General features: G+C 43.5%; 2 protein-coding genes across 10 annotated transcripts in view; one reads left to right on the top strand and one right to left on the bottom strand.

The window, feature by feature from the left end:
* cp (ceruloplasmin) overlaps window positions 1–5689 on the top strand; it is a 45043-nt gene extending 39354 nt beyond the window's left edge. The window contains exons 16-19 of the mRNA XM_052018762.1: window positions 692–914; window positions 3036–3175; window positions 3649–3811; window positions 5459–5689. Of these exons, the coding sequence (XP_051874722.1) occupies window positions 692–914; window positions 3036–3175; window positions 3649–3811; window positions 5459–5514 (582 nt within the window). The 3' untranslated portion in view covers window positions 5515–5689. The remainder of the gene's footprint in view (window positions 1–691; window positions 915–3035; window positions 3176–3648; window positions 3812–5458) is intronic.
* The window catches only part of hps3 (HPS3 biogenesis of lysosomal organelles complex 2 subunit 1), a 44412-nt gene continuing 28001 nt past the window's right edge, over window positions 928–17338 (bottom strand). For 2 of the 9 annotated variants that reach the window (XM_052018766.1, XM_052018765.1), the window contains exons 14-18: window positions 15175–15375; window positions 13011–13115; window positions 11071–11277; window positions 9869–9959; window positions 5565–7849 (exon numbers count right to left, since the gene is read on the bottom strand). In XM_052018766.1, the coding sequence (XP_051874726.1) occupies window positions 7722–7849; window positions 9869–9959; window positions 11071–11277; window positions 13011–13115; window positions 15175–15375 (732 nt within the window). In that variant the 3' untranslated portion in view covers window positions 5565–7721. Of the gene's footprint in view, window positions 1120–3713; window positions 3844–5564; window positions 7850–9868; window positions 9960–11070; window positions 11278–13010; window positions 13116–15174; window positions 15376–17338 lie in introns of those variants that run through there. The other 7 variants (XR_007956538.1, XR_007956537.1, XR_007956534.1 and 4 more) reach the window with 7 other exon arrangements.

Here is a 17338-nt window from a genome sequence, read left to right as displayed (position 1 = left end):
CATAGCATGCCCACAACTTCCTAACCCGTACGTCTTTGGAATGTGAGAGGAAACCGGAGCAAACCCACGCAGACGCGGGGAGAACGTACAAACTCCTTACAGACAGCGGCCGGAATTGAACCCGGGTCAGTGGAGCTGTAACAGCGTTACACTAACCGCAACACTACCGTGCCTGCCCTGAACTGACCTTGGCCTCGACTCCATCTTCCTGCGTTTTTCTTTCAAATGAACGACAATGCCTCAAGGCAAGAGTGGCTATACCTGCATCACCACCGATGCCGTGTGTTGGTTTTAGTTGGTGAGAATCCAGCACTAACCCTCTCTGGACAGGTCCGCCTTGTTTACTTTATCCATATGTATCATAAATGGATTAACATATTGAAAGGCAATTATTTTTAAATACAGTATCCTTGCACCTAAGTACTTGTCAAAAGAAGCAGAGATGTTACAAGGAAACAATTTGTTACATGGTGAATTGCTGTGGTCTGGGACACTTTGCCTGAACATGGGGTGGAAACAGAGTCAACAGTAACTTCTGAAAGAGTGTGGGATAAATTTATGAAGGGAAAACATTTACAAGGCTTTAAGGCCAGAGGAAAAATGTAAAGCTGTACCAAAGAGCATGTTAGAGCATGTGCCTCATATGCTATATCATTCCACAATTCATTGATCCTTCTTCTGTCTGGTGCAGGATCTGTACAGCGGCCTGATCGGGACTCTGGTGACCTGTCGCAAGAGCTTCTTTGAAACGATTGGTTTGAAGAAAGCAGAGTTCAGGGAATTTGCTCTTCTCTTCTTAGTTTTTGATGAGAATGAGTCATGGTATTTGGATGAAAATATTAAAAATTATTGCTCCACACCGAAACAAGTTGACAAAGCAAATGAGGATTTTATCGAGAGCAACAAAAAACATGGTACGTTCAGAGTTAACATGTTCCACGTTACAGGGCCAGAGGCAGATACTCAGGAGACCTGCAGCTCTGGAACATCATTCTTCACATTCACCCTGTCCATCAGCATTCAGTCATGGGATCCATGAACTTGCAATGTATTTTAGCACCTTTGTTTGTTCTGAATGGAGATCTTTCGTGAGTGGTTGAATCTTTCCATCGAGGTGTCCTGCAGTGAACAGTTTTAAAAATTGATCAGCATTCTTATTGGAAGAATATGGAATCAAAGTAGTGTAGGTCATATGGCCTTTTATAGTTCTTCAGATCATAATTCATTCTTGATGCAGATTGCCTCATCAAGTGTGGAACTGAACAGTTGTGATTTCCACGACTCTGATTATGTGTTTCATGAGCTAAAACATGAAACTTCGGAGCATGACCATTTAATTCCCAATGAAAGTTTTCCGACTTCAGGCTCCCATGTTGGGCACATGCATCCGATTAGGGGGAGCATGGAAGCCCAGGCTGTTAAACTAGTCTGAGACCTGCAGCTTGCTCAGGTTTCCAGGGCTGTGTTAAGTGATGTAGAGTCATACACAGAGTCACAGAAACAGGCCCTTTGGCCCAACTGGTCCTTGCTGACCAAGATTCCCATCTAAGCCAGTCCCATTTACCCACATCCCTCTAAACCTTTCTTATCTATGTACCATGATGTACCAGGAACTCTGGTCCAGTTCACTGTGTTCCCAAATATGGAAACTCCTGAAGCATTCTCAAAACACTCAGTCAATATCTCTTTGCCAATGACCACTTCATCCTGTCACCACCTCCAGTATCTGTAATTAACCCCTGCAATGCCTCTCTAAGCTGATGTATTGCCCCAGTCCAGAGAAGGAATTTTGTTGCAAAAGGCCTTTGGGACCTTCATGCTTTATAACATCACAGCATTGCTTTGAGTTCTGTTTTTTTTCCCCCAATCAGCAGTTAGAATTTCTTTTGCTTTTGAATTTTTTTCTACTAATGTCATAGTGCAGTAATAAATGTCATTCAAAGTAACAAACCTCTTCTCTTAGCAGAAAGCTCAATGACCAGAGGGCAATGAATAAAGGGGATGGTTCGATGAATTAGAGAGAAGTTAGGAAAAAAAAATTTCAACCCAAGGTATGGGTCTGGAATGAATTGCCTAAACAAGGGGGTGGAAGGAGCAATCCACATCACAGTTGAAAGGTGCTGAATGGACATTTATTGTGGTGTAACCCTACCCAGCCATTAACTCAGAAGTAGGATTAACCTATCTGTTTTATGCAGCATGGGCATGAAGGGCCAAATGGCCTCCTTTATGCCATAAATGTTTATAGTTATAGAGTCATACAGCACAGATACAGGACCTACAGTCCAACTAGTCCATGCCGACCATGGTGCCCTCCCAGCTAGTCCCAATTTCCTGCATTCTGTCCATTATCCCTCCAAGCCTCGCTCCTCCATGTACCTATCCAAGTGCCTCTTAAATGATGCTGTTGTATCTGCCTCAACCAATTCCTCTAACAACTCGTTCCATATACTCACCACCCTTTGCGTGAAACAGTTACCCCTCAGGTCCCCTTTAAATCTTTCCCCTCTCACCCTAAATCTATGACCCCTAGCTTTGGACTTCCCTACCCTGGGGAAAAGACTGTTATCATCCACCTCATCCCTGCCTCTCATAATTTTAAACATTTCTATAACATCACCCCTCATTCTCCTACATTCCAAGGAATAAAGCCCAGCCTGGCCAACCTCTCCCTATAACTCAAGTCCCTCGAGTCCTGGCAACATCCTCGTAAATCCTTTCTGCATTCTTTCCAGTTTAACCACATCTTTCCTATAACAGGGTGACCAAAACCGTACACAGTACTCCAAGTGCAGCCTCACTAACAACTTGTACAACTGCAACATAATGTCCCAACTCCTATACGCAATGAGTCTTGGATTATCATTTGCAGAATTATACACATGGAGTAGAGAACATCTCTACTGTAGAAATGCTTCTTACTGAGTGCTGGTTCAGATCCTGCCACCCATATAGTCACAATGCACTTTGTACTAGATAACACTCCTACATACGAACACAAGGGTCTACTTCACTCTTTCCTTTTATTATTCCAGCTATTAACGGGAGGCTCTTTGGAAACTTGAATGGACTGGATATGTATGTGGGTGAAAGGGTGTTTTGGTATCTCACTGGGATGGGCAATGAAGTGGACATGCATACAGCTCATTTCCATGGCCACAGCTTTGAGTACAAGGTAGGGTGTGTTTTGTTATTTCTTTGTGTTTCATGCAGATGCACCTCACATCTGACCCCTCAGTTTTATACTAGGGAAAACTGGTGTAAGAAGTGCAACCTCCAACATTTAGATTGGGTTGTAAACTTGTAAGTGCAGGTAAGTGGTTAGCAGTTTTTATATTATTTAAGCCAATCTTTTAAAAATGTCTGATTATCAAAAATACTTAAAAACAATTCAAAGGCTTTTGACAGCACATTGGTCATTAAAGGCTCTCAGGAACCTTGGGATCCACTATCTGAGACCCAACCATTGACCCTGGACCACTCCAGCAGATAAAAAGAGATATCAGTATTTAAGCCTTTTGTTGATTGTGCCAAACTACTGGAACACATTTTGCATTTCATCATAAGTGAATCTTACTTTTGTAAACCCTTGAAGTTTCAGTGCATTGGAAAGCATTCCTGAACATGGCTGTGTTTGCTTTCACACAGGTGAATGGAGTCCACCACGGAGATGTTTATGATCTCTTCCCAGGAACTTTCCAAACTGTGGAAATGTTTCCGCAACATCCTGGTACTTGGCTTCTTCACTGTCACGTAACAGATCACATCCATGGTGGTATGGAAATGACATATACAGTCCACAATAAACCAGGTAAAAGGAAAACAGGACTGCAAAACCGTAATCTGAAACATGGAAGTGGTATTGGTGAACAAGTGCATGCACAAGATGAATGCAGTGGTAACTCTTTGCAAATTATAACATCTATGTCTACGTTACAAGGATAAGGGATATCAAATGATTATAGCTACAAAGCACCTCATATTCATGTTTCCTAGTTACTTTGCAATATCCACATCTACAAAGTTTCTGCGTGGAGTTGTGTGGTGATCCATGTGGCAGGAATTTGCCAATTACAGTGAAATGGTCATGGTAGGAGAGTAACCTTGCACAGAATTATTGGTACTTTGTCTTCTCTATCCAAAGCTCTGCAGCCTGTGCCCTAATTTATATCAAGGCACATTCACCAATCACCCCTACATTGGCTCCCAGTTGTTTCCAGATCCCTCCATTGCCTTCCCCCCCTCCACCCCTACCACTGTGATCTCCTCCAGACCCAGCAAATCCCTGTTTGCCTCCAATTCTCTTGTGCCCAGATTTTGTCCCTCAGTTATTGATGGCCATACCTTCAGCTGTCACAGCATAAGGAATTCCCTCTCTAACCTTTCTGATGTGCTATCCCTCTTCCAAAGTCTTCTTTATTTCCTACTTCTCTGACCAAAGTATTGGTTATCTGCCTTAATAGAACAGTACAGCACAGGAACAGGCCTTTTGGCCCATGATATTGTGCTGAACTAATTAAGCTAATTAATTAAACTATTCCCTTCTGCCAGTCTTCATGTGGCACAGCATCACTTCCTTTGTTTGATAATACTCCAATTGGAGTTGCCTTTGCCACTTCAAAGAGCCACATTGGTGAAAGTTGTTGTTTATAAGCCATTCTTCACACACAGTCACTGCCAAGCAAGCCATTAAATGACCTGAAAAGTCATTTTCATTAAATTCAGTTTGACTTTAATTTTGTAGCCACGATGGTACTTTCTCCTTCCCTTTTCATCCTTAGACACTCTTCTGCATTGCAAGATGAGTACACATGGGAGGTAATTTTCAGTCACATCTCCTTACTTGGTCAGTGTGGACGAGTTGGTCCAAAGGGTCTGTTTCCATGCTGTACAACTCTGTGACGTAGGAGGTGGCCATTTGGCACACAGAGTATATTTTGACTTCCAGAGCAATCCCATTCCTCCACTTATTTTCCCCAATGACCTATTCTCCCTCTTGCCAATCCTACTGCTTCTCCTAACACTTGCCAGATCTTTCATTCCAGAGCCAGCTCATCTGCCCTTTACAAGCAGCCAGAAATATTTAGATTCAGCACATATTGGTGAAGGAACCTTAAAGTGACAGTACCTACCATCTGACTTTGCTGTAGCCTTTAACCCACTGATGAAAAGATCTAGCATTGTTTATATGGTACCCTGCTCTGGTTTATTATTATTGTCACATGTTCCGAGGTACAGCAAAAAACTTTGTTTTGCATGCCATCCATACAGATCATTTCATCACATCGAGGTAGTACAAGGGAAAAGCAATAACAGAATGCAGAATAGAGTGTAACGATTATAATAGAAGTAATGATTAGATCTGTGGAGTTTGCAATGAGTCACCATGCCCTCATTTAAACGTAAATTTTTCATTGAGTACTATTATCAAATATTAATTTTCTCTTCACCCATCTAGAAAAAGAGAGCACCTTTTCAAAGTTCAAGAAGTTTTTTGGTGGAGGTTCTGCCTAATTGTGACCAGCTGAAAATTGCACAGATATCTTTCACAACTAATTCCTGCCTGTGACACCTTCAACTGCAGCAGAACCTCATGTGAAGGTTTGTTTAATTGGAAATGCTATGGAGATCATCATGTGGACTGACGTGACCCTTTTGCCACCAAGTGCCTAATAAAATGTTAAGCCCACTTGTTTCTGTTTATTGCTGTAACTGCAAAATAAACGTAAAACAGCTTGGCACATTTACTGCCCAGACTGTTGTCTAAAGCAGGAACATGTGGGTGTGGCACCAAAGGAGTTATTCTCAAACAAAAAAAACTTGAACCACAGTAATGTGAGGAGAAATATAGAAAGGTCATTAACCTGAAATATTAACTAGGTTTCTCTCTCTCCATGGATGCTGCCTGATCTGCTGAGCACTTCCAGTATTAATCGGTTTTTCTTTTGGATACAACCACAGCACATTATGGGATCTGAGGCAGGGGATAAATGAAAAGTTAGTCATGGATCTATAATCAGAGTACACCTGGGCAGGGAAGGTGTAGGGTGGTGCTACAGCATGTCCCTCCATTCAAGTGGATTGGGGATGAAAGCGATGATGGGAAAGGAAGAGAATCTAAATGAGAACCCCACAAAAGGCATCTAATCATTGAATCAATAAGCACGGTAACAGAACCTTTTGGCCCATTGAACACGTGTTGACCATCAAGCACCCATTTACACAAATCCTCCCCATGTTCTCAGCAACTTCCCCCAGATCTTACTATTCACCTACACACTAGGGGCAATTCCCCATTGGCAACAAATCTACGTCTGGGGGGGGGGGGGGGTTGGGGTGGAGCCACAGCACCTGGATGGAACCACATGGTCACAGGGGGAACATGCAAACCCCTCACACAGCAACAGAGGTCAACATTGTACCAGATCACTGGATCTGTGGGGCAGCAGCTTACTTGCTGCTCCGCTGTGTCACCCTATCATTGAAGTGGAAGAGCTGGGGAGTACCTATGCAGAGATCATTGGACGTGGCAGGACTGATTGAGAAAGTGGTGAAAACCTAAAACAGTACAAGAGGCCCTTCGGCCCACGACGTCTGTGTCGAGCATGATGGCAAATTAAACTAATCCCTTCTGCCTGCACACGATCCATATCCCTCCATTCCCTGGATGTTCACGTGGTGTCTAAATGCCTCTTAAGCACTACTATCATGTCTGCTTCCACCACCAGCCCTGGAAAGCGTACAGCTTGAGAGGTTTAGTTATTGAATTTTATTGCACACTCTTCTCGATATTCACCTGGCGACAAGTTTGTGAACTAATCAGTCCACCATCGTTAGATGAGCACAAAACCAGTAAAGTAAAATTTAATAGTATTATCACTCTTTTAATCTAAAAAGTGTTTTTGGCTCTGGCTGAAAGGTTACTGGGTTCAAAGCAGATTTATCACTGATATCAATGTAAACATGGAGTGAAATATCAACAGTATAAATAAATAATTGGTTAAATACACATAATGGTTAAAAAAGATCACTGGAATACAAATAACCCTCCCAGGCAGGGACAAGTGGGGTTGGTGTAGTTAGACGAAGAGGGATGGGAAAATAATCTTCAACAATCCATTGCACTATGCAGGAAAGTTGTACTAGGTTTGATACCCCAATCTTTCACACAGAGCCAATAGGAAGAGGTCTTACATCTAGCAACTGGGTTTCAGCATGGTAGGTTGTACTGGGGTGACTTCAAGGAAAGTGTTGAAAGTGACATCGGACAAAACTCAAAGACAACTTACTCTGCAAAAATGAGTGAGCAGATACGTTAAGCAATCAGATGGATTTAAAAAAACAGAAATTCCAGTGAAGTTCACACATGAACCCTTAACTTACTCACAGTCAATCCTTGCTCAAGTGTTCATTAACACTGCTGTAGAAATAGTGTGGATTGTCTTAAGAGTATGTTAGCTAGCAGTCAGTGAGCCCTGCCATGTTGGTGTGAATTTTTACTCCTAGATGTGATAATGTTGTTATCTAGGTGCACTGTAGCGACTTCATGTGGCCAGGTTTCCCACTGGTTTTTGCCAGTGATAGTGATCTTCACAGTTCTAGTCGGCACCTGCTTCGAGCCTGCAGTCACATCCTGCACCACAATCAAGGCAAGATAACGCTGTCCCTTCCAGAGCTCCCGAGAACACAGCACAGCTCCTCTGCCCAACACACACTCCAGGTCAGGTGATCGAGTTCTTTCTGCTGCATTCCAGAAGGTGAGGTAGGAAAAACGAAGCAACACCATCATCCGGCAGTATCCTCAGAAAATCCAGAGGTGGGAGAGCAGCAGCCACCACCGCCAGTGTCTCTGGAGGAAGACACAAACACTTCAGAAACAAGCTAAGCAGCCAAATTAATCTGATATGAAGTCTGCACAACCCTCATGTTATGGAAATAGCTATTAACAGCAGCAATACAAGGGTACAGCATGAACACTGCTGCAATGCCATGCATTTTTTTTTGCTGTTGATGCTGCTGGTTGTGTGGCAAGAGAGTGTTCCTCCTCCCCTCTGGTTGTTATGTGTGGGGTTAAACTGGACGTTAGGCTCCATCCCATTTTGAATCATTACTACTTTACAAATGCAATGCTCAGATTTTCAGCTCCTCTCTTTATGCTCTCCAGGACTCCAAGGATCAATTAACTGCACATCCTTCAGTTTAATAGTCAGTGCACACAATACTGTGTCCTCTTCAGTGGAAAACCAAATGCAAATTGGGCGACCATTTTGCAGAACACCTCTCTTCAATTAGCGAGCACAACTCTGTCACAATTCTTCTCCCACTCTGACCATCGTCTTCTGTCTCCTGGTTGCATTGTTTCAGGGAAGTTTAATGCAAGCTTGAGGAACTGAACCTCACCTTCCAACTAGGTAGATCACAGCTCTCCAGCCTCATCACAAGTTTAACAACATCAGATAGCAGTTCTGCTTTTCCCATTTAAACTTCCTCGAAACCCTTATTTTTCATCATTTCTTATGACCATGTCTTTTTGCCTTGGACTACCACCCTCCTTGTCCTTTAATCTCTTCTGCCTTCCACTTGCCTGTTCACAACTCATCAGCACCATTCTCCGTGTCTGGCTGACACTGGTGGAAAGACAAGGTATGCCAGGGCCCAAGTGGCTGACAGCCAGCATTTCTGTAGTTGTCAGTCCGTTCCATTCAGGGGATCCATAGCTTTCTGGCTACTGGGGAGAACTAAAAAGGGGAGACAGAGGAAAACTACTTCCACTGGTTGGGGAAGCTGAAACTTTATTTAAAATTGAGAACCCAGTCTTTCAGGTGTGAGATTAAGAAACACTTCTACACACAGAGCATGGTAGAAATTTAAAACTCTCTCCTGTAAAAGGCAATTGATGTTGGGTGCATTGTTAACTCTCAGCCTCTTGATCAACCTTTCCTAATATATCCTAATATGAGGCATGATATCAAGTTCTGCTTAGCAATGCCCTGTGATGTGACTGGGACATTTTACTATGTTTAAAAACAATCCGATATGGATCATAGATGAGGTTTTGCTCTGATGGACTCCCTTGTCAAACGTTCCACGGACATTCGTCATCCAGATTCATAGATAGAATTCTTAACCACAAAAGGCAGTGGAAGTCATGCCATTAAATATATTTGAGGAGGAAGATATATTTCTTAATGTTAAAGGGATCAAGGGATATGGAGACCAGGTAAGGACAGGATACTGAAGTGGATGATCAGACATGCTGTTGAATAATGGGGCAGGTCCCTAAGCTTCTATGTAAATGTGTTTAGGTCAAGTGTTAAATAGCCACCTCCAAACCCTGCAACCACTTCCAAGCATGTGGGGATTCTCAAGAGAGGTGTGGGCAAAATAGAAATAAAAGTGAATTACTGTCAGTGCATTTAAGAAGATAAAATTACCAGTTCTGAAAAAACCTTCCCCTCAGGAACTAGTTTGTGCAACAAAGAAAGAATTTGCCTTTATGCGGTCCTTTTACAATGCCAGGGCACATGTACCGAGGTACAGTGAAAAATTTTGTTTTGCATGCCATCTATACAGCTTATTTCATCACATCAGTGCATTGAGGTCATACAATGGAAAAGCAATAACAGAATGCAGAATAAAGTGTTACAGTTGCAGAGCAAAAGTGTAGTGCAGGCAGACAATAAGGTGCAAGGCCATAACAGGGTAGACTGTGAGGTCAAGAGTCCATCTTCTTGTATAAGGGAACAGTTCAATAGTCTTATAACAGGAGGATAGAAGCTGTCCTTGAACCTGATGGTAGGTATTTTCAGGTTTTTGTATCTTAGAACCAAATCTGTTACTAAAAAACGTGAGAGACACAAGTACGTACCCTGCAGTGAAGACACCAGGATTCTATTTTCTCCTCCAGCTCCTCTTGTCCTCTCGCAAAGTTCAGGCAAAAGCTTCTTCCACCACAGAGGCTGAAAACAGCAAAACACAGGTGTTGTTAGTTGAGGGAATCTCGCCCAAGATGGAGGAGTCTTTATTTTAATCCAGTTCAAAAGCAGAGGGATGGGGACAATTCCGTTCTGTAAGATGGTTACTGTGATGTAGGAGTGGAGCCAAATGCAGTCCACAGGAGCCTCCACACATAATGCAGGCAACCATCCAGGGGAGACAAGGGTCGGAACAATTAGTGAGTCAGTTCTGTGTAATGGTTAGCACCTAACTTTATGTAGAGGTTGTAATCAGTCTTATTGCCACAGAATTCTCTTGCAGAAAAAGGAGTAAGGAAAGAATCCAATAATCAGGTGATCTCAATGTAATGAATTAAATTCTTATTGGGGTTAACAGGGATGTTGCAATGTTGGCATTTCTCTTGGCTGGGGTGTCTAGAATCAGAGGCCACAGTCTCGAAACAAGTAGCCATTCAGGACAGGGATGAGAAGACATTTCTTTACCCAAAGGGTTGTGAATCTTAGGAACCCTCCATCTGAGACAGTTGTGGAGACTCAGTCACAGACAGAAATCGATAGGTTCTTGGATATCAAGAGTTAATGCAGGAAAGTGGCACTGAGATGAAAGAACAGCAATGATCTTATTGAATAGTGGAGCAGACACAGGAGAACAAATGGCCTACTCCCATTTCTATTTCTTATGCACCCATTCCACAGAGAGCAGGAAGAAGATAAAATGGAGAACAGTCTCCCTTCCTTCATTTACTATCGTCATGGGACCTTTAGTCTTCTGCTCCACAGGAAGGTGGGACTTGGATTGGTCTGGAGGACCGTACAGTAGAGTTTGTGCGTTACCCTTGCTAACGTGGAACAAATCAACAAACATCTGGAGATTTCTGCCAACTGAACTTGAGTAGTTGCATTGCAAGGGCAGTCGAGACAGAAGTTATCATGTTCAGGTAGTACTTGGACGTGCATTGGAGGAAGCATGGCTCAGTGAAGGAAAGTGAGATTTGGTCCTCCTTGACTGAATGGTCTCCTGTGTCCTAAATTTTCTATGATTCCATTTCCCTATCCAATACATTTATTGCCCTTGAATCAGAAGTTAAAAGCATGGAGAAAGACGGAGGCAAACCTGATTTCCCTGCTGCATCTCACAAGTGGCAAATGGTAGAAGTGCTTCAGGGCATCGATCAAGGAGAAGGTCAGTTACATGCTCACATTTGCCCAGTCTGGTGTCACACAGGGCGTGGATACTTAAACCAGTCATGTCATCATCAGGGAGGTGTTGCAGAAGATGGAGAACAGATGTTATTTCAATTGAAGGACCGCACAAAATGGACTATGGATAAAATGAAAGAAATATTCATAAGATTCCAAAATGCGTGCAAAATATTGGACTTACTCCTACTCTCACTTGTTGCTGAATGTGGGGTTGGAGGGGGGCGGGGTGTGGGCAAAGGCCTCAAGAAGATGGATGACTCTGGTACGGGGGTCACGTAGGCCAATGATAGCAAGGCCCAACAGCGCTTGATGTGAAGCCAACTGTCGCGTTGGATAACCAACCTGGCTGTGGGGTGAGGGACATCAAAGTCTTTTGATTTTGAACATCAGAGAATAAAAGAACTCAGCTAGTCAAGCAGCAACTGTGGAGGCAAAAGCTACAAGACTATGTTTCAGGTCAAGACCCTGCCTTAGTTCTCCTCCCACACACTCATCTATCCACCTAGCTTTCTTCTCCTTTCTTTGTTCATCTTTCCCATCCGCTCCCCCCCACTTGGTTCCATCTGCCCATCACCCTCTCCCCATCTGGTTCCACCTATCACCTACAGGCCCGTCCCACCCCCTTTCTCCAACTGGCTCCATCGGCTCGTCATCCTCTCCTCAGCTGGTTTCACATCATTTACCAGCCTGCATCTTCTCCCCATCCCTGTATAACTATCTCCTAGCAATCTTTCTTCTTCCATCTCAGTATGATGCAGGGCCTTGACTCGAAATACCCTCCGACTTGTTTTGCCTCCACAGCCGCTGCTTGACTAAGTTCTTCCACCATTATGTTCTTTGTTCCAGATTCCAGCATCTGTAGTTCCTTTTGTCTTCAGAGAACATAGATGTTCACCATGAAGAAAGGGGGGGGGGGGGAAGAAAAATCAGGATGGGAGCAAGTGAAAATTGTTCTAGGAACAAATGGTGCAGTGAGGGGATATTGAACAACTAGACTGATAGAAGTATCACCCAGGTGAGGACTACAAGCAGTCTTGAAGCTCAGTGCAAGTGATTCAAGAGATTTTCCAGAGAGAAATTATAATTTTAAATTAATGAACCATGAGGGAGAAAGGTAATTATATTCAATTTTCCTTTATTTCAAAGAATAGCAAGGTAGAATAAGGCGAGGCTTATGAAGAAGATGGAAGAACAACGATTTTGTGGGTAGAGCCATTTAATTATCTCAGAAGTTTGGACAGTGTAGCTGGTGGGAACTGGGCAGGTGAGAGACCTCAGTAATGGGCAAGGTTTTAAATCATACGAGTCAAAGCCGGATCATAGATACGAGCTCCCAAATTAAGGCCTCATCTGCGCAGACTGGGGAGGTTAAAGGTGGAGAGTGAATGGAGCAAAGTGGCTGCTGTTTGTAAGGAGGCAGAGAGTGAGATGCTTGATGATCGTGGGTGAAGAGGGTAGCTATGGATTTGAGTCAGGGCCTTGATGGTGGCAGGTGGCGGTGATAGAGGCATACTGATGGAGGAGACGGACAATGCTGGGACTGGGGAAAAGCAGCTGCAGTGAAAGAATTTTTTGATGTATATGCAAACAACCAAAACATAGAGCAACCAACAAGACCTAGTGCACCATGTCACACACTAATCTAGATTCCCTCACAGACCCTCAAACGGGAATATTCCTCTGGCAGACCCACAGAAACTCTGACAAACTTCTGGCTATAAAACTGAAGCTCATGCTTATTTGCCCTTTTTTTTTTAAAACCATCTCCTTTCCTCACCTGCTCAACCGCAGTTGGTAGCACGCACTATGACCTTTGAATTATGCTTCCCAGAAAAGAAACCCAGCACCTACCTGCAGTTTCTGCAGATCTTCTGAAGGCCCTAGTGGTTCGGAACTGGATGCATTGATGGTGTGGATCCATGGGAAAATCTTCCCGAAATGACCACATGAACTGATCTGTTTGAAAAGAGTGATTAAACTTAATTTGGGGCTTTCTTGTATAATTATATACTGGACTTGCATTATTTCTGTGTAGACAGTAAACTAAATACGAGTACACTCTTGTTGTATTGGTATCCCAAACTAGGGAATGCAGTTGGTTGTCATTACTGGACTTTCCTCTGACTGTGTGTTTAATGCAGGAATTAACCAGCGGGGGTCAACTCCTCTGCTAAAATGGTGGATGGAATAAACACATATAACATAAAATGAAATCAAAGAAAGACTGGCATTCATAGAATTGCCAGCAAAACAAAAGAGCTGGTCATTGACTTCAGGAAAGGGGGAGGTGTATATGCACCTGTCTACATCAATGGTGCTGAGGTCGAGAGGGTTGAGAGCTTCAAGTTCCTTGGAGTGAACACCACCAATAGCCTGTCCTGGTCCAACCACGTAGACGCCACAGCCAAGAAAGCTGACCAGCGCCTCTACTTCTTCAGGAGGCTAAAGAAATTTGGCATGTCCCCTTTGACACTCACCAACTTTTATCAATGCACCATAGAAAGCATCCTATCTGGATGCATCACGGCTTGGTATAGCAACTGCTCTGCCTGGGACCGCAAGAAACTGCAGAGAGTTGTGGATACAGCCTAGCACATCAAGGAAACCAGCCTCCCCTCCACGGACTCTGTCTACACTTCTCGCTGCCCTGGCAAAGCAGCCAGCATAATCAAAGACCCCACCCACCTGGGTCATTCTCTCTTCTCCCCTCTCCCATCAGGCAGAAGATACAGGAGCCTGAGGGCACATACCACCAGGCTCAAGGACAGCTTCTGTCCCACAGTGATAAGACTACTGAACTATTGATAAGGCTATTGAACCCTTGTATGAGGAGATGGACTCTTGACCTCATAATCTACCTTGTTATGACCTTGCACCTTGTCTACCTGCAATGCACTTCCCTGTAGCTGTGACACTTTACTCTGTATTGTTTTTACCTGTACTACCTCAATGCACTCTATACTAACTCAATGTATCTCCACTGTGTAATGAATTGATCTGTACACAGTATGCAAGACAATTTTTTCCACTGTACCTTGGTACAAGTGACAATAATAAATCAATACCAATCTCAGGAGTCTTCCCCAATTCTGTACAGTTAGTGAGGTGCTTCTTGGTCCGTTGTCAATGTAGAGGACATGGCAACCACTTTAATATAAAAAAGTCCTTTTAGAATTTACAGGACATTTAAAATCTGGTACCTGGGTTTCTTCCAACTTTTGCTGCGAGCTTATCCCATTAAAAACTTTCCTTTGGGAAGGAAGAAAAGCTACCTCAGGCCTGGTGTAAAATCAGATGGGGAGTGACGGTTCTTGTGGGTGGAGTGGATAATTAGTCCAAAGTCACCAGCTCACTGGACTCTGGTGTTGCTTTCCAAACAGAACCTTCAACAGTGCAGCCCTGTGGTTGATGTGGAATCATGAAAAGCAACTTTGTACACACACAAATGTGGAAATCCCAAAGAAACACTTAAGTGTAACAATGGTTAAAGCTGATAGCTCTGACTTCATTACCACCCCAAAGTCCTGATCGTTATATATATCACAGCTTTAGCTGTACTTGTGACATTTTTACCAATCCCACACTAATTCGGAGCCCGTGTAAACATTTCACCCTGCTATTATAGCTTTCCCAGGTGCCGACTTTCCACGAGTAGCTTCAGTATTTACACTAGCAATGAGGATAGAATTATCTCTGCAAAACTTGGTTCATAATCACCAGCCTACGCACCAATTTTCTTATGGAGAATACACACAAGCCCAACATGCCCACTCCAATGCATTATCACTTCACATAACATTCAAACTGTTGTTGATATTCTTGGGGTCACTTTTTACATGTCCATATTTTACAATGAAAATGTCCATATAATCAGCTCCCCATGTGGGCAGGTAACAGTGGGGCTGCACCCAGTAGATAAGGTTAGTTGCTCCAATGTACCCTGGGTCCTCAGACTGTGAGCAACACCGTGGCAGATTCATTTGCACTCCAGAAGATGGAGGTGGCAGGGACGTACCAGTTCCTCCACCGTTTTGAGTGGTTTCTGGTCAGGCTTCAGTCTCCGGACCGTCCTGTGGAGGTACACCGACACCAGCTTCATCAGCAGGAGTTCGATCATCACTTCCTCGGTGCAGGATATCAACGTGGCTTCCCAGAAATCAACCAGCATCTGCGGAGTCTCCGCCTCATCGTCTTTATCACCTTTACCACAGAGTTCCTACCAACAACAACAAGAAAACAAATCACTCAGCCATTACTCTGACACCTCCCTCCCACACTTACAGTGTAATACACCATCTGGCTTATCACCGTCTCCCACTCCCAATTCCAGCTTGCAAACACTTGTCTGAAATGCCAACTGGAAATACAGGCCTCCCCAATTTACCAACGGCCAATTTACGTACAGCCCATATTGGGAGATGGGCAGGATGGATTTGCTGGCTCGAGCAACCTCTGCTGCCTGGGAACTCAGTTCATGGCTGCACTTAACTGTTTGGATTCTGAGGAGAGAACCTGGGGACAACCTGTATGTGGGTGACAGGAGAAGACCTTGCAACAGTTTGGAAAGACTGAGGGGAAAGGGAAACCCAGAGGATCGTTCCGAACTAATTCAAGGGGATGCAAATTCTGTCTGGCAAAAGCCAAGTTGTCAGCTAATGGCCAGATATACGTCACACAAAGGGGTTGGAGTCCACTGTGCAAAGACGTTACATGGATTGATGCGAGCTGCCAGTCTGTTTTACAACTCTCACTGCAATGATTTCCACCAGATTAAATAAGGGAAAGGCAAAATCAAAAAAAAACATGGAGGAGTGGGATTAACTGGAGAGCTTTCAAAGTGCTGGCACAAAGACAATGGGCCAAATGGCCTCCTATATGATACCACACTCTCTTTATTCAGCATCATCACCTTTCCCAGCAAGGGTATTAACAGGTGAAGAACATTAGCTCCTTCTGGTGGTTACATTTATATTTACTCAATTTCTTCAAAATAGCCAAGGCCATATAAAAGCAAGCACTTATACTGGCTGTGAAATCAGACTGGTACTTAAGTACCAGAAAACTCTATTTATCAATAATTCTTCCAAATGGAAAGACCCACACTGCTGCCAATAGTTATAAAGTGAAGTTTCAGAGAAAAGCAGTGAAGATATTGTTGCAGCTTCAATATCGAGTGCCAGACTTCAGAGGGGATGACAAAGCCTTGCTGTGGCCTCAGGGATTCACTAGAACTGAATTAGTGACTTTCGTTACACAGAGATCTGGGAATGCTCCCCTCAGAGCGGAGGCAGCCCGTGGGAGGTTTAATTGAGGTGTGCGCAATGATCTCTAACATCAGTACCGTCAGCAACCAAAGATAAGATTTCTTTATTAGTCACATGTACATCAAAACACACAATGAAATACATCTTTTGCGGAGTGTGTTCTGGGGATAGCCTGCAAGTGTCGCCACGCTTCCGGCGTCAACATAACATGCCCACAAAGGTCAAACATAACCTACTAAGGAGCCAGGAGAGTGGTGATTTTGTCAATACATGAAGTTGTTACAGTGCAGGTTGTGCAGTCTGTGAGGCAGCAATAGGAGATTCAACAATAACTTTTAAAGGGGAACCTGATATTGTATAGAGGCATAGATTCATACACACAGAAACAGGGCCTTCAGCCCAACTGGTCCATGCCGACCAAGATTCTCATCCAAGCTAGTCCCATTTGCCTGCGTTTGAACCATAACCTTCTAAAGCTTTCCTATCCATGTACCTGTCCAACTGTCTTTTAAAATGTAATACTCATAAAGAGAATCTTTGCAAGGGCATGGGGAAAAAAACAACAAATGAACAGGATTAATCAGAAGACTCTGTCAAACAACTGGCACAGGTGTGGTGAGCCATACAGTCTTACGATTCCTTGCTCGTAGTAGGGTAGCTGTTCTCTCCCCAAGCTGAGGGGTTGTGACTGACTCAAGATTTTGATTTTCTGTACTCTCAAGAAAGGACATGAAAGCACTGGAGAGAGAGTGTAGAGGAGATTTACCAGGATGCTGCTGGGGATAGAAGGCTTCAGTTATGAGATGACACTGGATAAGCTGGGTTTGTTTTCCTTGGAAGGGAGGAGGTTGATAGGGGACCTGATATATACTAAACTATGAAAAGGCATAGATAGTAATAAAGATTTCCTACAGT

The sequence above is a fragment of the Pristis pectinata genome, chromosome 6, assembly GCF_009764475.1.
Source record: "Pristis pectinata isolate sPriPec2 chromosome 6, sPriPec2.1.pri, whole genome shotgun sequence".
Lineage (NCBI taxonomy): Eukaryota > Metazoa > Chordata > Chondrichthyes > Rhinopristiformes > Pristidae > Pristis > Pristis pectinata.
The sequence above is the reverse complement of the archived record's forward strand: the minus strand, read 5'-3'. Positions and strand labels throughout refer to the sequence as shown.